At 48.0% G+C, this 26,472-nt stretch overlaps 1 protein-coding gene and 1 pseudogene across 1 annotated transcript in view; one reads left to right on the top strand and one right to left on the bottom strand.

Annotated features, from left to right (window-relative positions):
- Positions 1-26,472, top strand: part of LOC144140247 (uncharacterized) — a 99,733-nt gene that overhangs the window by 37,141 nt on the left and 36,120 nt on the right. Inside the window, exons 9-11 of the mRNA XM_077672290.1 lie at positions 1,140-1,218; positions 6,172-6,293; positions 16,138-16,338. Of these exons, the coding sequence (XP_077528416.1) occupies positions 1,140-1,218; positions 6,172-6,293; positions 16,138-16,338 (402 nt within the window). The remainder of the gene's footprint in view (positions 1-1,139; positions 1,219-6,171; positions 6,294-16,137; positions 16,339-26,472) is intronic.
- On the bottom strand, positions 21,076-26,382 carry LOC144174446 (uncharacterized; annotated as a pseudogene).

The raw sequence follows: 26,472 nt of genomic DNA, 5'->3' as shown, positions 1-26,472 counted from the left end.
AAATACGAGGCGATGTAGTGACCGTGTTCAAACTTTCAGGTTCAATGAAAACATTACTTAAGAAAAATTGAAAGATAGGCACCAGGTGACAGAGAACTCGTCGACGCTGGTGACGGAGATGTATGTGCTTCCCAAACTGAAAGTAAACCATTTTGCTAGATCGTTGTTAGCGGGCATAGCGAACTTACGTGAAGCTTTCATCCTCGGCACCGGAGTGCTTTTTTTTTTTTTAACTCTGCAAGCAAGTTTTGCTGCGACGGTACATAATCACGCGAAAAATAACAAAACTGGCGCCCTCGGAGACGTATTGGGCGTTGCCAGAACACGTATGCAAATTTAGCCGTGCAGTTTCATTGTGTCGATTTTAAGACGAAGCATTACATGGCTAGGTGAAAGAAATATCCGGAGGTTCCGTGTACGCCGAAAACCCTTCCGGCACAACCCCATGCGCATGCGCGAAGAAACCAGGTTGGAGATGAGTTAGGAGGGAGGGCAGAGAGATTGGCTGGGTTTGTAGATGACGTGGCTACACTCTCGCATCTACCGACACTGGTGAGTGGGGACGGTGCATCCGAGGGAGCGAAAAAGAGTCTCTCTCCCAGCAGAGCGTGCCCGCAGCGAGCTGCTGCGCGAAGCGCACCTGAAGCGGCGGCGACAAGCAGGGGCGGTGCGGGCGGAGCAGCGCCAACGCGGCAATGACAAACACCGACCGCCCGTTACTGCGCAATGGGTAGTCCAGGCGTCATGCGTACTCCCGAAGAGCAGGCAGCTTAGGAGTTGCGACGCCGCAAACAGAAATGGGAACGAAAGAAAATACTACAAATACACCGTGTCTATTGAGAAAGACTTCAATGAACCGCAACGAGTAACATACGGCTAAACACTGGCCGCACGTTATAGATTGGCTGGTTAACCATCTGTACGGAGGGCATGGGCGAATTTATTCATAAAAACGCACGACTTGCGCAAAAAACGCATTTAGCTACAAAATGTTGGCAAAAATTGGCAGTTTATAACGGGGGGCTTATAATATGCCGGCGCGACTTGTGGACGCGAAAGTACGGCATACTTTTCTCCTAAGTGGGACAACGTCCCAGCACAAAGAAAAGCGATGTGTTTATTGTGGCGTTTTAATGCAGGGCACGAGTGTTCTCAACCTTACAGCAGAAGATGGGGACTACGGAAACCCCAGGAACCTGACGTATCGTCTCGACAAAGGTGCGCGCAAAAATCCGCGGCAAATGGCTATAGGTGATTGTCTTGCGAGCATGATACGTTCGTTCTGCGGGCTTCCCGCTACACATCACTACAATTGAAGGAGGAGCATTGGAATATAAAAGCACCCTGCTGTTACTCTTATTGCTCTCTTACAACACCGACTCCGCAGAGAATGCCCACTGCGGGTTTAAGCCAGCCAAGCCACCGGGCAAGGTCGGCTCTCGCCGCGCGTACGCCAGTCACACCAGAGGGAAGCGATAACTTTAATAGTATAAGGGTTTCTTACGTGAGCAACCACGATGAAAACACATCACTGCACTGTACACTGTCAAACAACTGTCAGCGTCTACGCAGCCAGGCATAGGGCGTTAACCTCAGGCGTCCAACGGGCGGCATCAGCACTCGTCCGCTTACCTTTAACGGCGCAAGCCATCACAGTGCGAACGCGGGCCAATCCGACGAAAGACGGAGAAGCCCGACACTCACCGGCATCCTAGACAACGAACTGCTTGCATGAGCAGGGAATAGAGAGTTTTAGTACAGCGTTTGTTGCCTTTGCGTACGGTAAACGCTAAATTTTTGCGTCACGCTACGTGAACACCGCGAGAGGAGTTTTAGTAGTGCGTCTCATCAGTTTTGCATAGCGATACGCTAATGCTTACGGCGCCATCTGTCGAATGTTTTGCGAAATGAATCGCCGGCTGATGTGCTAGCGGAGTGCCGGAGTGCTTGACCACTTTACGACTATCCAAACAATTGTAAACAAGCGCTTTCCCGTTAGTGTTGAATGCACGGCCATAACACGACATGAATATTCTCTTACCTGAGTACCTTCCATAAAGAAAGCGTTTAAGCCCCGTGGCACTTTCGTGCAATCGCAGGGAACGCCCTGAACCGAATGCCCGGGTTTGACGCATACATTTTATTCAGCTTCAAAACAATCCAGAGATGCCTTTCGAACGAACACAACGTCACAACATGCGTTGCAAGTCTGAACCGCGATTGACAAGCGATCGGTTGTTTGGCTGCTCCTGCCGGGCGTAAATTAGGCAGTCACATCGCGCGCGGTTTGCGGGGACGAACAGCAAGTCACTTAACTCTGGCGCGCAAGCCGAGAAAGCTTTTAGCCACCCACACTGCTCATACCCTATGCGAGATTGAGTGGTACGTCGATCGAGAAAGATAATCCAGAGCATGGGAAGCACTGTCCACCCGCCGAAGCACAACGTCGTATTTCATCGCGAAGCGAACGCGTTTACAACACACACACACACACCCACACACACACAGCTTCGGTCACTGGCTTGGCTGCAAGCTTCATTCGGACAGTCAGCGATGTTACGACGATGCAGAGCTGCGCGAGGGCGACGTACTAACCACTCGACGTATTTAAAAACACAGGAGCAAAGAACTAGTGCCATCGGAAGCAAATTACTGTTCACAGAAGAGCGGAGCCGTGGATGGGTGTCGTGCTACTTACCGCCATGGTGGAAACGCAAGCGGCTTCACGTACGCACGCTATTTTGCTGAACTAGCGTCCGCTATTCTTCCATCCGCTAAACGCAGAAGCGGCTTAACGTACGGCGCATGCGCAGTGCGAACTACGCAAAAAATAGCGTTCGCTAACTGTTTGCGTACGTCTCCGTACGTTATTCTAAAACTTTCTAATAACGCAATCACGGCATGCGTAAATCAACACGGTGGGTTCCGTGCCCCTACGCGAGTAGGAAACAACGGCCAATTCAACGAAGGCCAGGAGTGGACAAATGCATGATATACCTGGCGCGCTGTCGTCGGACCGCCTGCGCACACTGCCTTCCCGTCGGAAGAGGAAGGAAGCGCGGGAGGGTACCCTCATCCTACCAAAGAGGAGCGCGAGTGACTCCGCGTCCGAGAAGGTGAAATTTGCGTCAACACAGTACCTATAGTAGCACTTCACCTAACCCTAATCATGCTTCTGGGGGATTTAAAGAGACACCTGTCACCTTATTCAACTTCAACTATTATTTATTCCAAATAACCGGAAATTCGTTACCGACATATGCCCGTCTCTTCCTATCCGTCTCTACCGACTAGTCCGAATCTCCCTCGGAATCGACACTCGTGCGGTTCCTCTTCGGTTTTCTCAGCACATGGCACGTGTTGTTCGCCTAAACAGTGCTAAAATCGCGATCGTCCATGAAGGACGCTATCTCTCACCACCAGACACAGCGGCCACGAAATGCTTGGCTGCTATCGTACGGACGCTTCACGTTAATGGTTACGTAATGCTTGAATGTATCATGCTACGCGACCTGTCGAACTACCGTAAAAAATTATTTACTTTATTACAATCAGCCTACGTGCTTTTAGGCTCCAATATAGTCTCTACTATATCGTTTATCTAGGGCTATTTTAGAAATCGTAAGCGGTTTTGTGGCATGCGCTAAGCTACTCAAGTTGGAATCATTTCTTACAACGTACCATAAAATATCGTCTTAATCAAGCCCCATGTTCTCGAGCAGTGGTGATGCAAATAACAACAACAGAGCTGGCAGCTTCTAAGAAATGTATCTTTATGTGATTCGGCTTTCTTATTGTTGTCATCCGAGTAAAAGTAAGCAGGATATAATGTACACCTGAACTTACTTCGGTACATGGTCTATTGATAGGAATGAGGGATATACCACATATCCCCCTATTTTATAAACCTTGTTTTCTATCAGAGCAGCACTCTGAGCCCATTTCTTTCCGATCGGGCTGCTGTAAGCGCCACAAAAGGAATCTTCCCGCCCCAAAGCCGTTGTGTGGAAGGCACGATAGACGAGGGCGCATGCGCAGTGAAGGGCTCGGACCAGCATGGCTTCCAGGGCAGGTTAGGCGCTAGATCCCTAGTCTAATCCAATCTGGCGGTGCCCCGAAAGGGCTGTGCATCAGGTAAATGCCAGTGTTGCGACCGGGCGGGGGCACCCGATCCGAGCTCCGTGGCCTCCGACATACGAGTGGTAGCGTGTATGATGCGAGCGGCCAGCCGCTGTTGCAGCCGTGAAGAAGTCCAAAAGCCGTAGGCCAACGTAACTGTTTACTTCATAGCGAGAGGTGAGCCGAAGCCAGAGAACAATGCCCCGACGGGCGAGGTTACAATACCGGACTAGAGCAGAGCGACAGCATCGATTCGCTGCTCTAACAGGAAGGTTTACAACGCTTGCGGGGGTCTATTTATACCCAAAAGCGGTAACGGTCAAAACGCAACAAGCTGGAACACGCCACGAACGTCATAGACACACACAACGCTCTTTCCAGAGTTCGTAAGCCGTTCATAGCCTCGGCTCACGTTGAGTACGGGAGAGGGGAGAGAGGAGGACTCCGCTGAGTTCGCGGGGCCTTGTGTCCTTGAAGAGCGTGGAGACGAGACTCGCCGGCAGCCGCCGAAGTTTTGAAATGCGCCGAAAGCGAAGCGTCTGACGCGGCTTGTCGCAACTTGTCACCGACATGGTGGCGCCTGACAGCAGAAAGGCGCACGCAGTGGCTTCGCCGCACAGCCAAGGAGTGATGCGGGACAGTACGGCGGCGCTGGCCGATTCGTAACACCAGCCAAATTTTGCCACTATCGCTAAAAAAAATTCCCATTGATCGCCATTCTTTGTCTCAACGACAAATTAAGAATGAATAAAGTAATTTATTTTGGCCGTAATCTTTTATATCGCTGGTGAAAACGGCGATAACACGTTTTATTTATTTATTTTTCACATAGCCTGCGTAGTTTTGACAAAGAAACGGAGACATTTTTCAAGAACTGAAGAAATCCCTTGATTTTAGCCCTGTTTTCAGTATTTTTAGATGTATGTGTGCCCTTGGTATACTAAGGGCACCCATACATCTAAATGCTTTTCTTATAACTATAGTTCTAAAAAAAGCATTGAGGTTTTATCTGCTACGACTTTATTAACCTTAACTCAATCGCTTTGGAGGACCACGAATAGGGCCTGCTCCCTATAGACATCGACTTAGTTCCCATTATGCTATTCGTTTTCAGCCCATTATACCTTTACGAATTGTTGGTCCCGACCAACCCGCGCAGGTATCGCTGCCGCTCCATTATCCACCGAAAGATGGTTAAAAGTTATCCTCACCACCAGCTTACGGTCTCTTGTCATCAAGTCTTACACTCATGCCATGTATGCAGGCATGAAGGATTGGTAGGCTCTCGCGTCCAGTGTTGGCAGACGTCAGTGACATTATACTCCAAAAATAAAAGGCGCTGAAAAGGCGCACAGAGTGTGCGCTATACGGGTGCAAACCCCCAGCAGCCCCCTGCATCCACGGTGTGTTTGACTACCTCGAGAAAATTACTGACAAGTGCGAAGCACTCTTGTCTTCACTACACCCGTGCGAACTCGCCAGCCCGTGTCCCTTCATGCGAGAAATGTTCAACTAGCGTTGCCCACATGACCCCGCTTATCTGTACAACACTAATTCGAGCTGAATTTGACCTTGTAATATCAGTGCACTGGAGCATGGCGTTTCGTAAACAAATAGAGCAAATTGTCACCTTTTAGAGCATTGCATTGCTTGCATGTTCGAAACACAACTGTAATATAAGATTTCAGGCAAGGTAAAGACACTTCCACTCGATACATACAGGTTAAATTCTCATGGTAAAGAAAAGGGGAAGGCCTGGCGCTTGGAAAGGCAATGTCGGTTATTGTTCCCCAAGAGAGCAGTATCTCCGATCAAATACTACAGATATATATCGCGATTGGGATCATTCACTCTGTTTGTGCCCGCGCTAGAGTTGACCTGTATTCACGGGTTTCCACAAATAAAGAAGCCACCTTCTCCCGTTTCCGATGGTCCGTTTTGTTGTGATGTTTTTGTTTTTCAAAACAATCAGTGTCAATAGGCCCGAAAGGGGACCTTCATGACCCAACATTTTTTTTTTTTTTCATCTCCTCCGTCAAACACCGTCTGCAGACAACGCGTGGTCGAGCCACTTCAGCGTCAACCCACAGACGGGCGAGGTGCAAACGACCCGGCCCATCTCGGAACTGGCTGACAAGTACGGAGGCACGGCAGTCTACATCCTCAAGATCGCGGTACGTCGACACTGCTTGACGCTTTAGTTTTAGAGACAAATGCGCACGCATTCCGCTCGGCAAGGTTGTCTGTCAAAGAAGTATATCTGCCGTTTAACGCGTAGAACACCCAATGAGTTCCTCGTGATGCGTTCCAGGTTATGCGTCTATCGAAATAGCGGTAAAGTTCAATAGCAGGCGTGGACGTTGACTTCTATTGCACAAGCAAGACCCTACACGAAGGATTGTTCGAAACAACTCCATGCGCACCTGACATTGAAGCAATCCCAAAGTGCGTAATGTATACGCCTCGAGCTTCGCGATCGCTGCGCCGCCTGCCACCGCTTCTCCGCGGCGTTGACGGGATTTGCGCTGCGTGGCTGATAGGGGCTCGTGCAGTGTTTTGGTTCTGTTTTCTTCTGTTCGCCTTTCCGCGCCCTAAAAAAACATGTTATGGAGACGTCTGTTGCAAAGAGTACGTTTAGGTCGCTTAAAAAGCAGCTGCGTCTTCGTAGAGTACGCGATCGCCAACCCGGGGACGCGGTTCTGCGCGCTTCGTCGCCGCTCTTCCGGTCGTCGGCGACGGTAGCAACATATCGCCCATTTCACCTCTAAATACGTCAAGCACGGAGGAATTCTACTGTCGCCTCGTTTAGACATGATATGGCACAGTGAGAGGTTGGCTTCATTTTGCAGCGTGGACAACGAATGCGGCTTCGTTTCAAAAAAATACGTCGCAGAAAAATATGTTTCGAGATGTGATTACCTAATTCCGGACAATAACTTGTGCATTTTATAAGAATATCAAGCATACGAAAATGTTAAGTATATTCCAAGCCTGTGCGTCGTTAAATATGTGCCCACACATGCCTTGTAGCAAGAACCAAGGCAAGTTAATGAAACCACGGAAAAATAAATGCTGTGCAAGTGCGGAAGAAACATAATAGCTTTAACGGAGATGAAAAAAAAAACACTGCAGCTTCTGACATGCTAAAGACGTTCGTCGAAACTTAAGCCAGGTATGTTATTTCGCGAAACATCGATGGGGGGGGATAGGGGAGGGGGACGCTGTGCACAAATTCGGAGCGTAATCAAGCAATGAACGTTTTAGTAATCACACACACAAACCTCGGGTTCACTTTCCTTTTGTTTTTCGACTTCAATGAACAGCTTATCGTACGGCGGACGCATTTTTGGTAGTAAACAGGGTAGGCAGTTCAACAAGCGATGAAAGAGCTCGTTGGAAGAGTGTGGCATGTGATAAGGCCCTCTGATTTCAGTTTCTGCTTTATTCTGCATGCTCCCTGTGCCATATGACGATATTTCAAAGAATCATTTAGTCTCAGACGCGGATTATATTCTAAGCCCGTCTCCGCGCTGCTCGCAGATGATACATGTAGCAGATGAATGTTTGCGAGCGCTCACCTCACGACAAGACGACTCTGCGTGTGCTGATCCCTGAGTATAATTATGCATTGTCCATCGTACTTTTGTTGAATATTCCCGAAATTAACAGAGACTGGCTTGTAAATGGTGGTGATCAATATCTGAGGTATAATATTGGCAAACGTAACTCGTTTGCTGTCAGGTAGAAGTGCTCCGCTGATTATGTAAGCGCACAAAACTGATTTACATCGTAGTGTATAGCCGTTGCATGATCATCTGAGTAACCGGTGGTTACGGAGACGCTGCTAGTAAATTCAGGGCAGTGTAACTACAATCGGCTCTATCATACGCCGGTTCCGCGACGCTGGTCTGTGACACACGCCTGGCGCTTATACAAACCAAATGTACCCCACCAAGATAGCGTCAGAAACATTTACACTCTCGTAAACACACCCAATTTGCGAACATAAACATGGCTTTCAAACGCCCGCAAACGGTAAATCTCGGCCATGAACGTGCCGCAAAAGCAGCGGCGACAGTGGGGAGCGGGACGCGGACTCCCGCGGTTGCTTTCCAAACGGGCCGCTAGGGGGATTTCAGTGGCGCCCCTACAGGCAGCGCTCGAGGCGTATAATCAAAATAATATGTTGCCAGGAAATCGCAGCTAGGTAAAATACTTTAAGCTTTCTTGCGCGCACACCTGCGTTACCTAAGCGGCCATACTGGGTACTGATAAACACTACATGTTTGTTGTACAGTGCTCACGGATTGAAACGCGACACTGGGAGCGCGTGGCCTGCGGTACATGCAGCGCCGCCCGTGGACGCCCGTGGAAGCTAGGTGTTGCATTCCTTGTCGTGCTTCCCGCGAGGATGAGAGCGTGTTGACCGTAGGCGGGCTACTTCCGGTTGCCAATAAGCGGGGATGTGGTTCCCCGCAGCGACTGCGATGCGCTGCGAGCCTGGAGTGCAGGAGCGCGTTTGTGCGCCGGTGGTAGCCAATTTCGTGACATCGTGTGCTCGCGCGCTCTTGTTACGTGTGCCTTTCCGATGAGACACCATAATGTACAGGTCCGAGCAGAAGTAAACGGAGCACGGGAGCGGTGGCCGAACTGCATCGCTGCGCCGCGTATGGGCGCCGACGGGAACCATGGAGCGCCGGTCAAAGAGTGTGTTCGCACCGCCCCCGCCGCCCTATCTGATATTTTAATCGCCGCTCTGCTGGCGTGTCATGCTCGGCGAGACGTTCTTCAAAAGACAGCGCTGGACTATAAAGGGGCGTTGGTTGCATTGCCGCTCGCAGGCATCAGCGGCGACCGAATCCGCTGCTCATGAACTGGACGAAGCTGCGCGCGCCCGGAAACGTGCCTTGTTGCGCGCTGTAAAGGGCGGCATAAAAGTGTAGGCTGCTGCGGTTTGGCATAGCATGTCATTGCGATATAATTCATTGTAAGCCGGCAACAAAATTTCCATGTACAATATAGAAAGCACAGTCGCAGACATTTTCGTTGTTAGGGAACAAAATCTCGCTTACGAGATTTCTTCTTTAATTTTGGGTTTCTCCCAAGTTATTGCTGCCGGTCAGTCCAGGTCTGCACTGAAGAAAGGGAAATACAAAAAAGTCCATGCGGTGGAAATTCCGTATTAGAGAACACCGTAAAGAATAAGTACAATCGTTTCCTGCTATTACAGCGGGCCTCATAGGGCGCATATGTCGTTGTTTCATTAACCCTTTCGCTCCGGTTGACGACGATAGCCGCCATAAGATTTTGTACCAAATTAAGTGATTAAGAGTATGGTCGCCATCGGTTATGACGACTATACTCGTCATCGGTCATTTTTGGGCCTTGACGGCGCTTTTCTGCAAGACTTTCAAGTCATGCGGTGAAGCCATCTTTCAATTCCAAACGGAGTTTAATTTAAATCTGCAACACTTTCTTAACTAATATAAGGTGCTCGTTAAAAATAAGAACGTTGGTTTTAATGCCACCACAAAATATGCGCCCTATGAGGCCCACTGTAATAGCAGGAAACGATTGTACTTATTCTTTACGGTGTTCTCTAATACGGAATTTCCACCGCATGGACATTTGTTTATTTCCCTTTCTTCAGAGCAGACGTGGACTGACCGGCAGCAATAACTTGGGACAAACCCAAAATTAAAGAAGAAATCTCGTAAGCGAGATTTTGTTCCCTAACAACGAAAATGTCTGCGACTGTGCTTTCTAAATTGTACACCCGCCCAATTTTTTACCAATATCACGCGAGCGGCGACCGTTCGTTCGATCAGCGCCGTGTGATGGAGTGATACGGCAAACTCGGCGAGAGTAGCCGCATGCGCACTAAGCAAAGGCCGCTGCTGTTGTCGTCTGCTAGGCTGTTCCAAGAGCAGAGGACCGCCCCCGATTTTTGTTATTCGCTTATCACTCTGCCTAGCCATACTCGAAATCTTTCTTCAGTGCCAATTTCGTGGCGCCAACAGAAAACGGTAATCAGCGTTGCCGAACGATCCTTGCGCTGAACGAACCTTGCGTTCGGCAACGCTGATAACTGTTTTCAGTTGGCGCAACGTGCCTGGTCTTGAAGAAAAATGTCGAGTATGACAGGCATTGTGATAAGCGAATAACAAAAATCGGGGGTGGCCCTCTACTCTTGGAACAGCCTAGCAGATGACGGCAGCAGCGGTCTTTTCTTAGTGCGCATCCGGCTACTCTCGCCGAGTTTGCGGTATCACTCCATCCCGCGGCGCTGATCGACCGAACGGTCGACGCTCCCGTGATATTGGTAAAAAATTGGGCTGGTGTACATGGAAATTTTATTGCCGGCTTACAATGAATTATATCGCAATGACATGCTATGCCAAACCGCAGCGGCCTACACTTTTATGCCGCCCTTTACAGCGCGCAACAAGGCACGTTTCCGGGCGCGTGCAGCTTCGTCCAGCTCATGAGCAACGGATTCGGTCGCCGCTGATGCCTGCGAGCGGCAATGCAACCAGCGCCCCTGTATAGCCCAGCGATGCCTTTTGAAGACCGTCTCGCCGAGCATGACACGCCAGCAGAGCGGCGATTAAACATATCAGATAGGGCGGCGGGGGCAGTGCGAACACACTCTTTGACCGGCGCTCCGTAGTTCCCGCCGGCGCCCATACGCGTCGCAGCGATGCAGTTCGGCCACCGCTCCCGTGCTCCGTTTACTTCTGCGCGGACCTGTACATGTAAAGCACGGTCACGCTTATCAGAATAAAACGAGCGAATGCACGAAGGAACAGCCAACTTTATTCCATGATATAAACTAAAAAAAGAGGAGAGCCGACGAAGTACTGCACCACACGCGAACGTGCCTGTAAAGGCGTCTTTCCTGTTTTTAGTTTACAACCTGGAATAAAGTTTGCTGTTCCTTCGTACAGAAGATTGTTTTATTCAGATGAGCGTGACTGCGCATTACATGAACATTACTGCGCTGCATCGGAAGGGCACGCGTAACAAGAGCGCGCGCAAATGATGTCGCGAAATCAGTTGCGCGAACAGCCGGGTTACTACCGTCGGCGCACAAACGTGTTCCAGCGCTCCAGGCTCGCAGCGCCCCGCTGTCGCTGCGGGGAACCACAGTCCCGCTCATTGGCAACCGGAAGCAGCAAGCCTACGGTCAACACGCTCTCATCCTCGCGGTATACCACAATGCAACACCTAGCTTCCACGGGCGTCCACCGGCGGCGCTGCATGTACCGGCGGCCACGCGCTCGCAGTGTCGCGTTTCAATCCGTGAGCGCTGTACATGCAAAGCCACATGTGTAGCTAAACTGCGCAAGGCGGCATTTATACACATTCACGTGTATGAAACTGGGCGACATCCGAACAAACTACCTAAACACGGGTTTTAATAAAATGTTCATTACATCTATCTATGCGGCAAATTCGTAGGTACGACCACAAACTACTCAAATTTGAAACGTTTATCTAAACATATACATGCAGGAGGAAACATCTATGTATACACAGGGCATATTGGCCTTAACAGTTAACAAATACTGCTGTTCAAATTTGAATACACGGTGCAGTACCGGGCTCGTGCACCAAAGAAGTAAATGTCAGAAGTACCGTTGCACTATGCACAAGCAAGGAGAAGGGCAGTGGCTGGACTACCTCACAAACCTAGCTGTTCTGGACAGAGACTTAGCACCACGGAATGCAAGCGGAGTTCCTGGAGTAGCAGGTGCCGTCCCCTGGTGCGGGCTACGGAATTCTGTACACACCAGTAAAAATGGGGCAGTCTGACGGAAAGTGGCTCCTATACTCGCTCGCGACACGCAGTGCCGTTCAGCGTAAATTTTGAGTGTAGGAACTCCCCTCCCTTCCCAAACCATCTCCACGCACGGCCGAGATCCATGCGTCTCAAACAAACGAACACGAGTACAGTCGAACCTCATTATAGCGAACACTGATATAGCGAATTATCGGATTAGCGAACTATATACGAAGTTTATTTGGTCACGCTTCATCTGAATGACACCTATTCTTTTTATAACGAAACCAAAACCTCGAAAGCAGTGCGATATCGGCTATAACGAAGAAATATTTGGTTTCCGCGACGCTCAAAACTGGACAGCTAGCATATTAAAAGTAACATTTAAAAAAAAGTGGGACAAAACAACCATTTTTTAGTAGCTCGAAAAACTGCACAAATAGAAAAGGCCCTTAATTGCGTGGACACTGTGAAAAACTTCATTCCACTCATACTGTGAAAAGCCACCTAACGAAGATCACATCCTTCATCAAATAAAGAAGAACGCAGGCCTGTTTTGCCCAATGAATGTTGTTCTGTTGTAATTCCATGATCTCACGTTCCGGTCTGCTTAGTTTGAAATTCCACAAGCAGACAGATAAAGATGACCTCATTTATAGTGGGTTCGAAGCCTAGAACAATGCGCATTTTATCTGGGATTGCTGCGCTAGCCAGATTGCCGATTCATTAGGGCCGATTTTTACCTCTACGGTCATAACAAGGTTCGACTGTATTGTGTTCGATGACGCGCGGAGAGCCCATCACGGCGTCTAATAGGAGCTAGACAGCGCATTAAATTGTCATGTTTCTTTCACAGCGTCCCAAAACGTTGGGGTGGTAGCTTTCGCTTTCAGTATGATGCCGGGACTTTGGAGGTACCCGCTGGAGTGGCACGAGGACCAAAGTTAGATCATGGCCGTGGCGGCCATTTTTATTTGTCAGCATTCTTTGGCGAGTACAAAGCAAAATCGGTCGGTAACGCGAAAAAGCGTGACTTCTTATATCTGCTAAATAAATGTATAACTGGTGGGGTTAAGACGTGTAATCACTATAATAGTGTAAACGTAGATGGGTTGTTGCTGCAGAATCGGTAAGAAAGAATCATGAATCTGTAAGAAAGAGTCATGAAGCCGACTTTTAAAACTTTGTTTATAGTGTTTTATAAGGCTACATGACACCTTCGCTCCTTTAAAATAGTGCTTACGTTTCCCCCGATAAATCACCTTCCCAGCAAGTTATTTCTGTATAGTAGTGAAGCCAACTTTTTTTGTGCTCGACTTATAGCGGAGCGGCTGAAATAAATTCTCAGAATTTCTGTAGCACTTCTTTTTCCTGACGGAGGCGAGAAACGAAACTTGTGTCGAGGATTCTGGCGCATGTTAAGCATACCAGGGTGGTATAAGTTAATCCGTAGTCCTCCGTTATATAAAGCGCGCTTCATAGACGATCTATTGTTCCGGCGCTTAAAACTATTTTTAAAGGCGATAGTCTTTCTTGGGCTACTTACACACTGAAATTTTGGTCTGTCTGTCTGTCTGTCTGTGACTCTATTCAGCCACCTGGACAAAGCGAAACAGAAGCTGCGCAATAACCTCAGATTTGCTGATGACGTTGCCTTGCTAAGTAACTCGGGGGACGAATTGCAAAGCATGCTTTCCGCACTGGGCGAACAGAGTAGAACCGTGGGACTGAAAATTAATATGCAGAAAACTAAAGTAATGATCCATAACCTCGGGACAGCACAGCGGTTTGACATAGGTGGCGAGGCAGTGGAAGTGGTAAGCGAATATATCTACTTTGGCCAAGTTGTGACCCCAGATCAAAACCATGAGGCAGAGATAATTAGAAGGATCAGAATGGGTGGGGTGCATATGGCAGACATTCTCAGATAATGAATAGCAGCCTACCATTGTCGCTGAAGAAGAAAGTGTATGACAGCTGCATCTTACCGGTACTCACCTACGGGGCAGAAACTTGGAGGCTCACTAAGAGGGTTCAACTTAAATTGAGAACGACTCAGCGGGCAATGGAGCGAAAAATGATAGGTGTAACATTAAGGGACAGGAAGAGAGCGGAGTGGGTCAGGGAGCAAACTAGTGTTTAAGACATATTAGTAGAAATTAAGAAGAAGAAATGGACGTGGGCAGGACATGTAATGCGAAGGCAAGATAACCGCTGGTCATTAAGGGTAACAGAGTGGATCCCTAGAGAAGGCAAGCGTTGCAGGGGGCGGCAGAAAGTTAAATGGGCAGATGAGATAAAGAAGTTTGCGGGGATAAATTGGTCACAGTTGGCACAGGACCGAGGCAATTGGAGAGTAATGGGAGAGGCCTTTGCCCTGCAGTGGGCGTAGATAGGCTGGTGATGATGATGATGATGATGATGATGATGATGATGATGATGATGATGATGACCCACAGCCAAATCTAAACGTCTGAGTCCGGTGTCAGTGTTCATACCTGTCAACATTGTTGAACAAAACCAGGATATTACGCAAATATAAGGCAGAAAATCAATACATAGTGATATTGGCAGTGTTCCTTTATTAAAAATTTTAGGGATGCTTGGTTTTTGCAATAGCAAATGAAATACTACATCAACTGAAGAAAACAGTCGCCTGCTGTTGCCCTCGCTCCTGGTGGCATTTAAGAAATCAAACGGCCACAGTAACGAAAGGTTTCACTAGATAGGTTCAACAATCCGCTTGAAAGGCTAGTGGAGTAGAGCAACGTGGTTCTATAAACGTTGTAGTAGGGTGCCTCGATTCCCGCGCGTTTCCGCCGTACGGCAGCGCTGGCACCGAGGCACCCGACTTGGTGCAGCGGAACGCGGTAAATTTAAATTGACTTGAGCAAACCTCTAACGTGTTATCTTGGGAGGAACGAGACGGGAGAGGAACAGCATGAGAGGTGAGCGGGAAAGAGAAGGGAGGCACTTACTTGGCAAGGGCACGCCCCAGTCGACTATCGTCTTTTAAATGCAGAGCATTTCAGTAACTCACGATGTCACCCGCGTTGACGTCCGTAGTCGTTGTCCGCACCCCTCCCCCTACACTATATAAAAAAAAATACTATCCGGCGCCTGGTTTCGATCCCTCGACCCTGCGGGCGGAACGCAATGTACATGGTGCTCTACCCACTGCGCCACAAAGCCGACACAGAATGGGAGGCTACGAGCTCGCCTTATATCCTTGACTCATTCAAACTACGTCAAGAAGCTGCTGATACAACGCATTCACTACCACCAACTCCCCAAACACTAAACGTTAACGCAATCCACCCACCCCCTATGCGACGCATTTACTCGAGTCCCCCCTCGCGGGGAGATCCGCCCAATTTTTTCGAGATTGGCAACGAAAGGAGCAGATATTGGCCTTTTTTTTTGTCTTTAGGTCTGCGACTAAAGCGGATTCGGACTTCACGCTTCACGTTGCACTTCTGCACAGCCCAGCTCAGTGTCCTTTGTACAAGTGCATAGTCTTACTGAAATCGCTGCCAATTTTCGGCTCGCAGAAAACTATTTTGATAGTTTGGGAGCCTATATGTACACTGTTGGCTTGCGAGTAATATCTAAGTAATTTAAGCTTGTCACCCTATATTATTTTGCTGGGACCAGCACGGGCGAAGTTCAGTTTTACAAATAAAACTGAAATTGTAAAATGTGCGGTTAGTTGGAAGGCTATAAACAATGTGATACACTGCCTGGAAGGTTGTCTTTGTATAAAGGGCTCTCAAACAGGCTTGGAAAATCATGATCGCATACACATTCTACGTATAATGCTATTGCAAACACAAGCTTAGCAAAATATCAAGCATATATGCACAATGAAAGATTCACGAAGTCGTTGGAAAATACATCCCCTCATACCGCCTCTCGGATGAAGCCGGCGCGCACTGTCCGGCCAAACTGACGTTGCGCAGGGCAAATCTGCACTAGGGTAGAGTTGAAGCCTGTTGTGCATCGGGAATACAAACCACTGTGTTTCATGGATACGAATGGAAAGATAACGCAGCATGGGAAGTCTCTGACTGCAAGGCTTCTCTGTAAGTAAGGCCTTGTGCTTCTGCTTCGGGGGGAAGTGGGGTGGTGAGTACGCGCATCCACTGTCTGCCTGCGCCTTCTGTGTCCTTGCCGATTCCTTCAGAAGAGAGATGAACTCTGAATTTTTTCTTTGCGCTCTTCCATCCTCGGCGCAGGCTCGGGAGAGCTCGGGCACGGCCGAATACCCAGCGTTGGAGGCTACCACACAGCTTGCCGTTGTGCTCATGTCTCGTGAGAACCATCCACCCGCGTTCGGCAGTGACTCGTACGTGGGCTTTGTGGCCGAGCACAGCGCCCCGTCCACAGCCGTGCAATGGGCGGCTGGCTTGGTGCCCAAGGTTTATGACCGAGACCAGGTGAGCCGATTGAGCATGCGAACTCACTCAGGCCATTCGAACTCGACTGCTACCTCCAGATGTTCCCTAATGAGGGCATATGCAATGCTGTCGTAGATATAAACTGAAATCGAACGCCACCATCCATATGCTACCTGCACCAGCCTTTCACGAAACCCTCTACCCCGCACAGCATTTTACACTTCTCCATCAAGTGTCTCGGTTTCAACAGCTGTAAAAACTTCAAAATGAAAGAAAGATGTTCAGATGAGATGTGTGGCCTCTTTCAACGGTGGCTATAAACGCCTTTGGACGATGCTGAGAACTTCGCCTGACGATGTCGCTAAATGTGACAACAGTCCGGTCTTGCGTCTGAAGCATTTGCAAAAAAAGGTTATGAGAGGCGGCTGTTAAAAGCTATGAACAAGAGTAGACTGGGAAACCATCTCTATAATGTTGGCTTTGCCGCGAAGCTCTCTGCCACGCTTTGCCAAGAACAAGTACATTTAGCTTCTTAGCCGATCCCACGTCAACAAAGATGACAGCGGAAGTGGCGCCACCTCTGTCGGTGGTGGTGACAGATTTAGTTTTTGAGTGAGTTACCTGTGAGTGAACGTGCCGCAAAACGAAGTGTAAAACTGGCTTCAGTGCAATAAGTTCAGGACACTCGGCATGCAACGCAACCACTCGAGAACGCCATGGTAACAGCCGTAGTTGTAAAGGTTGACAAAATGTTTTCCGCATGAACAAAATTTCGCGCACCGAAAGAATTTGTACCCTTGCCACTAAAATACACCCTTTACATAAAAATGTCACCAAAGTGGAACTTTCAGCAATATATTTTCGGTTTCGTCTATTTAGGGTGACTCGTGAAGCAGTTCACCATTGTTTCTCCACCCAAGGAACGAACCATCGCTACATACTAAAGAGAGAAAGATGCAAGACGCAGTAATGTTAGTTATGACTCGGCGTTCCTTACACTTACAGTCTGGGACAATCCCGTAGTTAAGCTTCACCATAATGCGCCCGATTGACCAGCGCATGCAGCCAACAATAAACATTTGGTGAATGACGACGTCGAGCCAAAAGTTCGGTCTCCGCTTTGGCAACACGTGATGCAAAGACGACGTTCTGCATTGCGCAGTTCCTCAGCGCAGATCACATTTTTCACTGAACTGGCATGTAAGGTCCGCGCACAAGTAAACGGAGCACACGAGCGGTGGCTGAACTGCATCACTGCGCCGCGTATGGGCGCCCACGGGAACCAAGGAGCGCTGGTCTAAGAGTGCGTTCGCATTGCCCCCGCCACCCTATCTGATATGTTTAACCGCCGCTCTGCTGGCGAGTCATGCTGGGCGCGACGGTTTTCTATAGGCAGCGCTGGGCTATAGAGGGGCGCTGGTTGCATTGCGCTCGCAGGCATCAGTAGCGACCGAATCCGCCGCTGTTGAGCTGGACGAAGCTACGCGCACTCGGAAACGTGCCTTCTTGCGCGCTTTAAAGGGGGACATAAATTTGTAGGCCGCTGCGGTTTGGCACAGCATGTCATTGCGATGTAATTTATTGTAAGCCGACAACAAAATTGCCTTGGACAATAGGTGACCGGCGTTTTGACCGGAGGTGTCGTCACCGGAAGCCTAATATCACGTGATTTCGCGCTTCCGGTTCGTGCGGGGATGCAGCGGCTCGTTGGAAACCGTGCCGCGAGAGCTGCAGCTGCGTTCTACCACAAAAAAAAATGGTTCATTGCTCCTCGGTAGGTTGTTCGAACGCAAGCCAGAAAGGTAATAAGATGTTTCGGTTCCCGTGGAACAAAGGACGGAACCTGCGATGGGCTGTCGCTGTGAAGCGAGCGACGCGGCGAGGCGACTTGAGACAACCAAGCGTTGGAGCCCGCCTGTGCGAGGCCCATTTCGTTGCAGGTTAGTAGTGCCTTATTCTGTTTTCCTTCAAGTAGGAGTCGCATGAAACAACGATTTCTGAGCTATTAACACATGGAAGAGTCGAGTAGCGGTAGAAGTGGGCGTTGCGTATTTTTCGTATCAAAGAGTACATGCCGTCTTCGATACAGACCGGGTATTGTTATTAAAATACAAGTTCACGTGGACGAGTGCTATGTATGAACTGTGTGTAATGAAACGTAGTGATCAAACATAGCCAAACTCAAACGCTTTTGTTTACCCTTTGAAAAATATTTGTCGCCGGCAGTGCGCGTTGCCGGAGCGGGCTCGCTCCCGTTGTGTGGCCCTGCTACCTCGGCGTTTGTTATTCTCGATTCGGTATCGAATCCCGGCCGCGGCGGCCGCTTTTACGCTCGTGCGTTGGAGATTTCTGTGCACGTTAAAGATCCCCATGTGGTCGAAATTAATCCGGAGCCCTCCACTACGGCGCGCCTCATCGCCTGCGCTGCGTCGGCGCGTTAAACCCCACAATCAATCGTTATTCTCCATTCGAGATCAACTTAAGATTGAATGAAGAGCACTCGTTCTCGAAATCCTCATGGCTGCCCGGGTCGCAGGCCCGCTTCGTTTAACCTGTGGTTGGCTGTAGACTTTTGCCAACGACCACTTTCCTATAAAAAGAACGTAGAGGCCCGCCCGTCTTATGCAGATATTTTTGTGCGATTGCGTAGCACGTAGATTCTAGAATACCGCAACTGTTTCCAGTTTGTTAAGTGATGTGCTTGGTTCATTTATTGTCTTGATTTTATGTGCCTTTCTTTATGTAGGATCACCAAACGCTGATCCCAACCACGTAGACTACATCCCGTCACTCGTTTCCCACGACGCTACAACCATGCAACAGTCAGACAAAAAGACAAAAAGGTAGCTAACACTTTTATTTGCAGCTCAGTGTCAATAAAATTCTCGATTTCACTGTAATTCATATTTCCAGCTACCAACGCCACACGCTGAAGACTCCAAAGAGATCATTGGCGCTACAGCAAGCTCGGGCAGCACCTCAAGTGCCATCGGCACAAGCAAACACGTTCAATTTTGAGGATTCCGAGCAGACTATGGAGTGCCAACAGCGTGTGGAGACCAGCTTGCCAGCGTATGTTACATGTTGTGCGTATTGCAGTTCCTTTGTTCATGTCTCAGCCATGACCTTTAATTTATTTCAGATGCATCTCCACACTGAGTGTGGAGGTGCAGACAGACCCCGTTTCTGCTCGCTCCACAAACTGCACCCACCTCGTGGAGGAAACGACGACTCTTAAAGCAGAAGTTTCTTCGTTGAAGATTAAACTTGAAGCAATGCGGAACAAGCAGAAGCTGGACAAGGACATTACTACCATGCGTGACGATGTGGTGCTTTTTTATGCAGGTAACTTTACTAGCTTCGTTATACACACCGTACTGCTTCTTCTCTGTGAATCCAATGCTACTTTTTGGAGTAAACAATAACATCACAGCAGGATTGCCCTCTCACAGTTTGCACAAAGTGCTGCGCCAGTGACCGACTGCGGATTCCTTCCGGTGTTTGTGTGTGTTCGCGTTTTTTCTCTCTTTCTTTAATAATATTGTAACTGCTTTCTCCCTTGCCTCTCTTCTCCCGTTCCCCACACTAGCAGGCGTAGTGTCCACCCCAAGGTGTCAAAATTAACGCCTGCTGGTAAACTTGACTATTTTTTTCATTAAATTCATTAATAAGAGTACCTGTTCTAAATTTTACTATCGCTTGATGTGTCAGTGTCAGTGTCTCACTGCACCACCTTTACACTTGTATGTCCTGTTTGTATTTTGTTATGTCAGATCAACGTATTACACCTTGCAGGCATAACAAAGGCCCTTTTTATTCTCATCTTGAGCACGCTCGCACCCCTCATGCCTGCTGCCCGAAAAAGTTTCCCACCGGTAGCTCAGCTGCTAATGTTCCTGATAAAGCTTAGGTACAACATGTCCTTTCAAGACCTGGCCTACCGCTTTGAGGTCTCCCCTAGGACGGCAAGTCGAGCTTTCCGGGCCTGGCTGACAGCTATGACGCAGCTCTGTCGGGGCCTGATTGTTTTTCCAAGCCAGGAAGTAGCTCAAACTGGCTCACGTTGAAAGAGCAGAAGCACTTCTCCAAGCTGCGAGCTGTCATTGACTGCACCGAAGTGTCCGTTTCGAGGCAAGGTTATGCTGCATCAAAGTGTATTTCGGGGAAGTGCCTTCACCTTGGTTTGCTACCTGTTGAAGCTGCGTAACATATACTTCTTAAGGAAAAACTGAAAATCTTAAAAAAAAGACGAGCTATTCTTGAATTTAGTTTTTGTAATATGCAACAGGAATACATGTTTTCTTTTAGGCCTCTGAACATGGACACGCAGCAGATCGTTTGGAGCAACTATAAACAAAATTCCACTCTCAAGTACCTTGTGGCTGTCAACCCCCATGGAGCAGTGGTGTTTGTCTCGAGGGCATGCAGAGGGAGGGTCTCAGACAAAGAGCTCACCATTGCCAGCGGTAATTATTCTTTTAGTATACCCCACTTTTTCGGTCGTATAGTCGGCTAGTTAGTGAGGGAAACATTTAACTTTTTTTCAGGATTTATGGACCTACTCGAGCCTGGGGACCAGGTGTTGGCTGACAGGAGATTCTTGTTGCATGAAGAATTTTTCAAAAGGAACGTGCAGCTAGTCACCCACAGCTTCACGAAGAACCGACTGCAGCTGTTGGAATGGAAGGTGACCAACTCTAGGGGAATTTCATCGTCCGGGATAATCGTAGAAAGATCCATTGGCCACCTTAAGAAATGGAAAATAATGACCGGAACTGTGCCGCATACACTCGTCAAGTTCTACGACGAAATCGTTGTGGTGGTGGCTGGACTGACCAACCTTTCCCCAACACTGGTGAAGAATGGTGAGAACAACCAACGACTAAACATAACAGTTCTAAACATCTTTTAATGACAGAGTGGATCATCCAAATCTTGCTCATGAAGTAACAATATATTCAATAAACTAGCAAATGTGCATTATAATAAACATCGTAGGGTCATTGCAACGAACTATACAGGTTTGAGGACCCCTCCCCTTGCTACTTGAAAGCAATTTCACACATAAAATACGACTGAACAGACCTCAAACTGTCACATTTGTCAGTAATGGTACGAAAACAAGATGCAACACGTTAAAGGGGTCATGAAGAGAACATTGCGCACATCGTCGGTCGGCAGCGCAACTAGCAGTGACGTTTACTTTTCACTCAGTTTACTTTAAACGTGGTTACTTCTGCCTGCGCCACTCGCCCGCGTTGTTGACTGAAAGTTCGACCATGTTGATCAGTGGTATTAGAGATCAGACAGCTCCCGTTCAGGGGCTAAGAAAGTTTCGTTATGACGCCGGTGTTGTAGCTTTTATCTGACCCTTCGCGAGCCCTTGCTATGCCGACATGTTGTGCAGACGACGGGGAACTGTTACTGGCTGATTTCGCCGACGTCGTTTCACGAGCTGAGGAGAAAAGGCTTGGTGAAACCGTAACTGCATTATTTTACCTATTTGTCGACATCGGGCAAGGAAGCGGCTATGCATAGCTTGTTTATCGAAGTTCAACAGTTATAAGCACCCACACAACACCATTTTTTTACATCTCTTCACGACCCCTTTAACTTCACATGACGTAGATTACATTAGGATAATTCTTGGAAGAATAATCTCACGCATGAAACTGTTTAGGCTCTCTGTGTTGGTGTCCATGAATGCCTTATCTCTTACAATCCTCAGGATGGGTCCTTGTCCCTTTGGCAGACGGTAATAAAAAAGCGGGTCGAAATTCTCTTTAAGTTCAAATGGAGCTGTGCTTGAACATGGTAGTAATACACATGTGTCAACTTCAATGTCCCTTCTTTGGTAAAACAAAAGTCTGACATTTGCTTTCCCGCCTCTATCAGGTCTTTTGGCTCGCAGTGTTCCAAAACATGTGAGCACTTCACTTCTACCTAGGTGGGCTCATGGCAGCCACAGTAAAACACTCAATCTGGGCTACACCCAAAAAACGGATAGTCCGGGTGAATCATCATGCCGCAATTCTCAAGCCTTGCATTGGTGTGCGATGCGCTGAGACACCCTAACAATCTCCTTTTTGCCTCAGGCTCGGTCCTGATACCGTACTGCACGGCAGGGGTATTCAGTGGCCGTGGCTTCAGCATTTTGTTCACCAGTGTGGCACACTTGGCCCGCTTAGACCGACATACATCTTTAAAAATGGACGCCGTAATACGGCCCTTCCGGTGCGGGACTCCCTTGCTGGCCCCGCGTTGCAACCTCTGTGCAGTTTGCTTCATGCTCTGTCACTGACAAGTTACTCATAAGAAACTCCGAAAGCTCTTGAACATTTTGGCTCACACAGCCTCGGGAGTTCAGCTCTTTGAGGTTGAATTCGCAGAGTGGCTGGTCCAGGGTCAATGTGAATTCCCGAGCTTTCTGCTGTGGTTGCTGAGGGTGCTCTGGCCTTGCCAGGCATTCGTTCAACCTGAACACTCTTGCAGTTGGTATCACCTGAACAAAGTAATTACCATTTAAACATCACGCTATTGCTTAGAAGGAAACATTTTTTAGGACTTTGCTCTGGACATTTCGCAAGTTTTAGCAAATTTCAAGACTAATTTCAACCGCTTGGAGTTTCTTCATGCGCACCAAAACCTTTAGGACACCGTTAGCCGTAATAAACATTCGCTGGATTGTGAGCAAACACTTTTGAATCTGCCCAAGTCGGTGTTACACTAGATCATACAAAAAACCTTCTGCAGGCAGCGTTCGAACGCGAGTCGCTCACATCTGTGCTTTAAAATGTTGCCTCCCATGCTTTCAGTTTAAGTCGTTGCCAGATGATAACCTCAGATAGTTTAAAGAGAGTTCAGACAAATCAGTTCTACAAGGGTGTTATGGTGATTTGCATTTAAATCCGTCTGCACACCCACCGTATTTCGTTATGTGTATATGCATAATGACTCCGGTTTTAGGTTTGCTATTTTTGAAAGCGATGAGAACTTAGTATGATGCTAATGAATGAGCACTGATCGCTAGCAAGGTAGCACTTTGCTCACCATTTCGAGTTTTCCTAGAAACTCCTCAACGTTTGGCGTCCCATTCAGCTTTGGTAGTTCCTGCTCTCGAGGACATGCATTCTCCTGTGTATCACACCTGTGGCGCACATACACGATGTCCTTAGACACTTTCGGGACTACCTGCAAATAAATAAGTGCGGATATGACAGAACATTGATAAAACTACTCGAGTTTGCTTCAGAGCCTAACGCGCATAATGATGTGTACCTTTTTCAGGGTAAGCTTCACCCACTAGCACGGGAGGTCTGTCGGTGCTTCCTCCTCCAAGGCCTCTTGAGTCCAGAAGTCAATTGCGAAGCAGACGGCAGCAGCGTGGCTACAGACTCGTCCTAGCCTGTAGACGTGTAATTTACAAGGCACACTTGAATGGAAAAATATGTGCTTCAGCCGCTCTGCCTCTAGCATAAGCATGCCGCAGGCCATGGTTAATGCCTCCATGTCAGAGTTAGGGGCAACCAATCCAATAATGCGTTCAGTGTTCCTACAAATGAAACATTCTTTCTGTGCTAAGAAAATAAAATGTTTGACTGAATCAATACGTGAGACATTACTTGTCATATCGCAAGACTGAAGCACCGTCACTGCATAAAAATCTTTGGTTATGTTTTTTATAAGTTGGCTATAGTGTGCCCTAAGTCACCTTCACCTACTCATTAAACGGCACTAATCTTACGATTAAAATCATGCCAAGCTTTACTGAACCTTGAAATTGTTTGCCAGATTTCAGTAGCGCTACTGCAATTTTAGGTTTCACATAAAATACTTGCAGCTCAAAATAGTGTTTGGCCATTCTATAGTGCTGTTCAACACACAACTGAAAAGTGTTCAGGTAATGCATGCAGTCTTACCCAGCCATGCAGGTGCACTAGGCATCCAGGATTTCCCCAGATGGCTTCACGCCTATCCAGCAGGTGTACGGCTTTCCCATTCGCTGGGACGGGCTTACTTCTCCTTTCACGACAGATATGCCACTCTCCAGTTGGGCAACCTTGATTCCATTAGCTTTTTCTGCAAAGCAGAAACCATGGTTCAAGCCAAAGCTGCAGTTTCGCAAACCAAAGACGACTGGATTATGGATTAAAGAGAGTGTGGCCACTCGGCGGCACGACGCGAACTGGCACCTCATGCTGTTCCTTCTGGGCGACATCGTTTACAGCATTCGTATGAATGGCACATGCTTCGCTCGCTTCACATAGAATCAGACACTTCTCAGAGGGCTAGGTTTTGAGTACACAGATCACCTAGGGCAGTAGTGTACGAAGGATTTTTTTCCGCAGTGTAGGAGAGTGAGTTAAGGCTTAAAGTTGGGCTAGTTGGTGTTGACTTAGATGCATATTACCAGCGAAAAAACAGACAGGGACGAGGAAAGAAGCAGACGGGACACTCACTAGTGTCCCGTCTGCTTCTTTCCTCGTCCCTGTCTGTTTTTTCGCTGGTAATATGCATCTAAGGATCGAGAGTGAGCATCTAGGTTGGCAGGAGCAGGCAAGTACTAGGAAAACAATAATTCAGGCTCTGGCTAAAGGAAGGGGGGAGCTTACAAGCCCTATTAATCATTAACTGTACTTTATCTGTGTGAGTGGTGTGGGACTGAGTGATATCGCTGTTAGTTACATTGGCAAACATTGGGACATATTTCTTTTCTGTAAACTTTTCCCCCATTAGAAGGGATATGACATCTATACAGTATATTTTATAACCGGTGTCTCCTGTAACTATGTGAATGTATAGGGCATGTATAATGTCATCAACAACTTGCAGGTGAGATGAGCGCATTGATTGAAGATAAACCATACCATGAAAGAATAACACACAAAAAGGTACAAACACACACAAACCTTTCCATTTTTGAAATATTTGTCTGTTTGTCCCTCTCCGTGTTTTCTACTTTCATGGTGTGATTCATTATCAACAACTTAATTCAATTTTACTTGTCACTGAAAAGTTGTCAACTTCCCGTTTTCCCTACACATGCGCACATTACACTTTTTTAGACTACGTATTGGGTACGGTTAGCATGCTCATTCTAACTCTGCCTCACAAGTTGTGCGCAGCAAAGGTGTGGGAGCAAGTAGTGGCTCTCAGGTTGCTTTTCTTTCACCAGCACTTGTGAATGGTAAATAAAGCTGAAAGTCACGCTCTTGTGCACGCACATTTGACCATGCTGCACACAACTCGTGCGATAATTATTATCGTTGAGCAACATGTAGTACTTACCAGATTTCACATACGGAAAAGCCTGAACAGACTTGAAAGCCCTCATGGTGTCGCCATCCCAGCACAGCTTGTCTACGAAGTACGCACAGATGGGCTCGTAGGTGATTGGTGGCCGCAGTTCTTCCCCTTCCGCATAAATCTGGTTGCGACTTTTTTCTAAGTCGAAACCAAAACTGGATTCGCTGGAATAAGAAAAACAAAATGATAAAGCAAACGAGCTTTGTCGCTTTCACTATATAAAATGTTATAAGGGCATCCAACAAAATCTTGGCAAACAAATTCTAACCACATTAACCTTACCCTCACCCTAATCTGGTACAAATAAAAACAAGCAGACACACGTATCTCGTGGAAACGAAGTGGTAGTTTGTAGCACGCGTTTATGAACGTTCTGTTATTCGCTACCATTATAAGGGCATTCGGTGTGATCGTGATAAACACAGCGACACGCTTAGTGCGAGTGATCGCATACGCTGGAGTCAAAGAGCCACGGGATTCTGCAATCGCACGCTGCTCACACACCCTTCAGAGGGCTGGCGTCGTGATGTTAGTCTTAACGTCACCATAGTACACGCTCACCGTCGCGACGGGCGCGGCGGCGAACGAGTACTGCGGGTATTTCAAGACGCCCGATTTTGCTGTCGACCTTACGATTGCGACACGCATATTACTACGCCCCTCTTCGCCCCGCGAGATGGTCATGACGGCGAGCGAGAAGTACGGTGATTTCACGACCCCTGATTCGACGGCGAGCGAGCATGTCAGCGAGTAGAACGGTGATATTATGACGCCCATAATTGCTGTCAACCTTACGAGTACGGCAAGCATATCACGACGCCCGTTTTCACGCTTTGAGACGGTCGCGACGGCGGGCGAGTACTACGG

Source organism: Haemaphysalis longicornis, unplaced genomic scaffold (assembly GCF_048455015.1).
Source record: "Haemaphysalis longicornis isolate Haplotype H1 unplaced genomic scaffold, Haemaphysalis longicornis Haplotype H1 scaffold_1, whole genome shotgun sequence".
NCBI classification, from domain to species: domain Eukaryota; kingdom Metazoa; phylum Arthropoda; class Arachnida; order Ixodida; family Ixodidae; genus Haemaphysalis; species Haemaphysalis longicornis.
This window is presented reverse-complemented; position numbering and strand designations above follow the sequence as displayed.